The sequence below is a fragment of the Diabrotica undecimpunctata genome, chromosome 2 (assembly GCF_040954645.1).
Source record: "Diabrotica undecimpunctata isolate CICGRU chromosome 2, icDiaUnde3, whole genome shotgun sequence".
In the NCBI taxonomy this organism is placed as follows: Eukaryota; Metazoa; Arthropoda; class Insecta; order Coleoptera; family Chrysomelidae; genus Diabrotica; species Diabrotica undecimpunctata.
Window position 1 is genome coordinate 106,337,794 of NC_092804.1, and position 6,472 is coordinate 106,344,265.

The 6,472-nt window shown below is 34.1% G+C and overlaps 1 protein-coding gene across 1 annotated transcript; it reads right to left on the minus strand.

Annotated features, from left to right (window-relative positions):
- Nucleotides 1-1,190: 1,190 nt before the first annotated feature.
- Toll-7 (Toll-like receptor 7) lies at nucleotides 1,191-5,569 on the minus strand. The gene has a single exon (XM_072523259.1). The coding sequence runs from the start codon at nucleotides 5,347-5,349 to the stop codon at nucleotides 1,420-1,422; it is 3,930 nt and encodes a 1,309-aa protein (XP_072379360.1). The 5' UTR covers nucleotides 5,350-5,569; the 3' UTR covers nucleotides 1,191-1,419.
- Between the last annotated feature and the right edge of the window lie 903 nt (nucleotides 5,570-6,472).

The window sequence follows — 6,472 nt, forward strand, 5'->3', positions numbered from 1 at the left end:
TTCTAAAAAGGTTAGAATTAAAATGAGTCTGCTTAATGGTAATAGCAACAAACATGTTAGAAAAGAAAAAAAGCAAGCTGAGAAACTGTATATTAAAAAACAGGTCATGAAAAAAATCATCATATAGATATAAATAAAATATATGCAAAAATTGTACTTTGTATAACTAATATTATTTAGCATGGGAAACAATCTCTGAAACAGGTAAAAAATTTACTAGAATATGAAGAAAAAAATACTAGAATATGAGATACCAGTAAAAAGTATAAGATAATACCTAATCAAACAAAAAACAGATAATGAATTTAAGTAAAATAATTGTTAAATAAAATACTCAAAAACCTAAGCAAATCACAAATATAGAAAAGATAATTAATTCAAAGTTCATTAATATATATATATATATATATATATATATATATATATATATATATATATATATATATATATATATATATATATATATATATATAGGTATATATATTACACGAAAATTTTCGGTTGAAATATAAAGTCAAACGGTTTACATAGGTAATGAAATAAACATTAATCTATTTACCATGAACTTATTAATTTTAAAAATACCGTACTTACCAAAAATTAGTAATTGAGTTTTAACCCAAAAAATTACTGTCATATTATATGGACACAAAAGGTTATCAGAAATCAATAGAAAAATTTAATAAAATTTTGATTTATGTTATTGTGCAAAAGGAAATGATTCTATACAAAATATAAAATTTTAGCAAGGTAGATAAATGCAAAATAAAATTTCGAAATAGAAACATAATCGAATACAAAAGTATTTGCTATAGAGAGCTTTTTAAATTGAAAATTTACAGTTAATGTTTGAAAATATAGAAAATACACAACAAAGATAAAAATCGTTTCTATCTATTTATCAATTAGGTCATGTTGTGTTTAGTAACAGATATATTAATAGAAAAATATAGTTTGTAATCATGTTAAAAGAATAGAAAATTAAGGTAATTAATTAATAGTTACATTATGAGAATTTTTATTGAATAAATATCAAAGTGCTTAAATAATTTATTGATACTACTATTTCCAGCACACAATTTTATGTAGTTATAAATGTGAAAGATTAAATATTGACAGTAAAATAGTAGACATGTGTAGTTTTATACGGGAAAGAGATGACAAAAAGGAAAATAATAATATGACTGAAGTTAGTATTTGACATCGTATTTATTATATAATTCGTTTTGCAAGTCGTAAAAAATATACACAGAATAATACAAAAAATCAATAAAAACAAAATAAATATATCTATATACAGTAATGTACAAAAAATAATACATACAAATGAATCAATAATTACACAATTCGACCGTTTAAAATAGTAAGTCTTTGAGTAGTAATGTTTATTATATATACCTAGTCAGTCATATAGAGTTATCACACAAGATAGGCCTGGCCTCCATTGTTCATCCCCGTCTGCATCATCACATGTTGTGGCCTCCATGGAGGGCCCCGTCGACCTGAACCCCCTCGTTCAAGGGTGCTGTAATCGGAATCAATACTTGAATAAATATGATCCGATATGGGCCTGGGCTCTTGGGCTCTCCGCATCGGTCTAGGAGATGGAGTTGCCGTCGTGGCCGATGAGTAGTTGGCATCATCAGCCTCCTGGGGCACTGCAGAAGAGTAGGATGGCGGTAACATCTGCATTCCAGGACTTGGAGGGCCCTGCGTTCTGATTTTTTCAGGGTAAGTGTGATGGGTATGATGTGTGCCATTTGCTACCACTCTTGAGTCGATAGTGTAGTTATTTATATTTCTTCTATAGTTTGCATTTATTTTTCCTCTGGGTTCAACCGAAGGCATGGCGTACCTCAGCTTTTCCCAGAATCGTTTTTCGCCCCATCTAACTCTTTCTGCAGTTTTTAAGTAGAGTCGTAGCTCTGGATCGAGCTCGGCTTCTGGAAGAGGTCCTTCTTCTAATATCACTAGTTTAAACACTCGTCTTTTAAGAGCTTCATGTAGGGCTTGTCGAAGTTCGAAACGGGACCACTCAGTCTGTAGAAAATTTCTTGTTAAAACTACTATCACTCTTCGACTTGCTTCTGCTGCCTCTAAAACCGCGGGAGCAGCATGTTGTATATACGCAGTGTGCGGTAAGTCTCTATAATGTAAACATAGTTGAAATTTGGGCTCTAATTCCGCCGCTAGAGCTTGCACGACCCATTCTTCATCTTTGGGACTATAACACACGAAACCGTCGTAGAGTTTGTCTCTGTCTTCAAACTGTTTAGCGGCAGTATCTCGAAAACTGCATAGTCTCACTCCGTATCTTGAATATAACCACACGCGAACAGGATCTCTGAATACGAACCAGAGCACTAGTACGAGTAGCAAAAGAATAACGATACATAAACTTACTACAACCATCGGCCAGTAGTCTGATACTAACATACTGTCTATTACAGAGCTTCCTGCGTAAAAATCACTACATGCGGTACTATTAAAGTCTAACTCACGTCGTTGGGGAGGTTTTGAGTCCGGATTATAGCACATCATGTCCGCACTGTCCACTATTTTGGCTGCATTGTCTGCCACCCACGCAGTAAGTCCTTGCAAAAATTTGCACCGGCAAGACCATTGATTATTACCCAACATAATAATTGATAACCGAGTGTTCACTGAAAGTTGCCATACCGGAAAAGTCACTAATCTGTTACCGTCCAACCGAAGAGTTTCTAACGAAATTAAAGGCTCCAAAGTATTGTTACCGATGACTGAAATTAGATTATTTTGAAGATAAAGTTCTTTTAAATTGGATAATTGTTCGAATTCATAACCTTTAAGTTCACCGATTTTATTTTCTTCTAGATGTAGGATTTGAAGGGATTGAAGACCGTTAAAAGTACTATTTTGTATCGTTTCCACGGCACTATTATTTACATAAAGTACTCTCATATTTTTTCTTCCGATAAAAACGTGGTTTTGAAGCTCTTTTATATAATTTCCGTCCAAATAAAGTTCAGTGACGTCCATTGGAATTTTTTGTGGAACTTCATCAGCATTTTGACCGGAACAATCAACTACGTTATTATTCCACGTCTGATCGTGGTAACAAGTGCAATTATTCGGACAAGTCATTTCACAATCACATGCATCAAAGTCACAGCAATGGCAAAGAGCAAAACAATGTGTTTCGTAGTTACAAAGAAAGTCACTTTGTTTTGCTTGATTTAATGGCATATGTGTCATACCTCTAGAGTGTGTCATTTTGCATACAATATTTTCCAAGTCCATTACTCGAGGATACTGCCTGGATGCTGACATGTTGTTGATGAGCTGGAGCCATTCCATAGTACAGTCACAATGAAAGGTATTGCCACCGAGATATATTTCTGGTAAAGAACGGTTTGAATGAACTGGAGCGATTCTGAGAGAATTTAAATCTAGATTTGTCATATCGTTAGCATACATATCGACACGAGCCAAATTGGATTTATCGAGGAAAGTATTTGGTTGCACCGATTTGATAAAATTGTTATTAATAAATAAAAGTTCTATACTATTAGGAATAGACATTGGAGAAATTTCAGTAATACGATTATGACTAGCATCTAAAGTTTTGACTCTGATTTCGTCTTGAATTTTATAATAATTAGCGAGATGTTCAACAAAGTTACCGTGAATGTCCAGCCACTTCAAATTACTTGGTATAAACGCATAGTCGAACCACACTAAATGATTTTCAGATAAGTTTAACCACAACAAACTGGCTAAAGTAGCAAACACTCCGTTAATGTCCGTTAGAAAGTTCTCGTCCAACCGAATCGCTTCGATTTGTGTATTTCGCTCAAAAGTTCCTCTTTCAATATTTTGGATTTTATTTTTCGCGAGATTAAGCACTTGTAAGTTCGGCAAATCCCAAAACATTCCTTTTGTCAAGTTTCCAACGTTATTATCGATCAACCGAAGCCCCGTCAATTGATTTAAATTTTTAAACGAACCGTTTTTAAAATCCGATATTTGATTTTCGCCTAAGTCTAAAGTTTTAAGGAACGACAGTTCTTGAATAGCATCCGGCACTTCCGAGAGAGCGTTCGAACTCAGATCGAGTTCTTTAAGAGCGGAACAATTCAAAAAAGCACTTGAATGTATGCTGACGATCAGATTATTATTAAGAGTCAGTTTACTGAGAACAAAAAGACCGTTAAATAATTGCACTCCGATAGTATTTAATCTATTTTCAGCGAGATTTAACGTGTGTAAATTGTACAATGGTAAAAAAGCGTTGTCTTCTATGAACCCGATCGAATTGTTGCGCAAATCTAATATTTGCAGGAAATAAAGATCTTTGAAAGTTCGGCCATCTATGCGGGTGAGAGCATTATGGGATAAATTTAAGATGATGAGACGAATCAGTCCTGTAAAGGTTCCCGCATCTATGTGATTACTGGTCAATTGATTGCCCGACAAATTTAACACCAATAATTGTTCTAAACGATGAAAAATACCTTTAGCGAGTGAATACAATGAGTTGTTCTGAATGTGGATTTCTTTTAATTCTGGAGTACCAGCAAACAAACCTTCTGGTAATGTTCCTATTTTGTTGTTGTTCAAATTTAAAATTTTCAAAGAGACTAATCCAGCTAGAGTTTCTCCAGATAATTCAGTTATGTTATTATTCTGTAAGAACAAATGTTGTAATCTTCTCAGTCGTGAAAATCCTGCTTCCTCATTTAAACTTCTTAAATCGTTAAAAGATAAATCTAAATTTTGCAACTCACTGTTACTGCAATCAGGAACATTTAAACCAATTCTCTCAGGATTCTTTATTCGATTTCTTGTCAAGTTCAAAGTTTGAAGGTTTGTTAAAGAACAAAAAACACCATCTGGTAACGCTCGAATATTGTTGTCAGCCAAATCTATAAGTTGCAGCTCTTTAAGACCTTCCAAACTGTACGTAGTTAATTCCAGAATTTTCGTAGGTCCCCAATCTGCATTGTAAGTGTTGATTGATAGTTTTTTCACGTTATAAAGTCCGTCAAATGAATTTGGTGGTATGGTAAGAACTTTACAATTATTAATACGTAACTCTTCAAGTTCATGAAGTCTGTGTAGTCCCGATGTTGGCAAAAAACTTTCGAAAAACAAAACATCGCTGCACAGAATTTTAAGTCGCGAAGTGACTTCCGTCGGCAAAGCAGTTACATTGGCACTTTCTTCAAGAACTCGAACTTTACAAGTGACTGATAATTTCGAAGAGGACGTATCAGTGTTGTCCGGTAACCAAGAGCACTGTTCTGGACCATCGAAACGAGTAGCCACCCCGTACACCACAAAAAGTAGCACTTTTAACAGTTGGTACATTGTTTTAAAAGTTGTTTAATCACACTACTAATTTCATTTCAGTGTTGTTTCAAGCACATCTGAGTTATACACTCGCGTAATTTCACTCCGGAGACAATTTAACATTTTTCGGACTTATATATTTTTTTGCATAGCGCGCGCGGATGTTGTAAATATCAAGGTTCGGAGCGACGAAGTAGCGTGACTTCTCTCCGAAGCACTTGAAGTTCTACTGAACGCTCCCGAGCTCTTACTGCGGTATATAGCAACCGAAGATTGTGAGAACCTCGCGCTTGCGTCGCCTATTTCGCCATTCGGCCGCTGTATACAGAGGCGCCACGTGCTGGTAAACAATTTTGGAACTTAGAATTGCTGGGATCTTTGTTATTTTCACTTACCTGACTAACTTGCACTTTCAGATTTGAGAGATATAAAAGGATGGGGGCAAATTAGTTCTAGATTCTTAATGTGGAGATAACATCAGTGGGAAAGCGAGTTTTTAGGGAATAAATTGGGTGTTAGAGGATTTTATAATATCATAAAGTTGAAATGTCGCTCGCGAAAATGTATAAGCGTGAAAATGTCTTTCGAAATGGTGGTGACGTCTGTTTTGATAAGGGTTGTTAAGTAATTAACATTCCGAGAAGCGTTATTCCCGTTTTGATTTTACATGAAATGAAATGTGTTTCTAAATTTCGGAGTAATAGATGGAGACGTTGCTGTATGAATAAACTACAGGCGACAAATTACTAAATAATTAGTTGCCAAGTTTACTCTAATGTCAGCACTGATTAATCTCTTCAAATCCCTAAACTACGTATTTATGAGCATATTATATGCTTTTCGTTTCGCATCTTAATTCAACATTTACAATCACAAAATTCTACAATTCTAGAAAAATAAGCTTATATAAATTAAAAATGTACAATACCATAAGAAAACAGAATACTGAGTTTTGCGATTAAACCCAATAGACATAGGAATAAAATATACACAAATAAATTTATCCATATCACTAAGTACATATAATATTAATATGCAGGTATAAACCGCTAAATAAGAGAACCTGATATAATCTAACAAGATCGTCAAAAACAAACTAAAAAAATTAAACTGACGTAATACTGTAGACGTACTTGCCTTA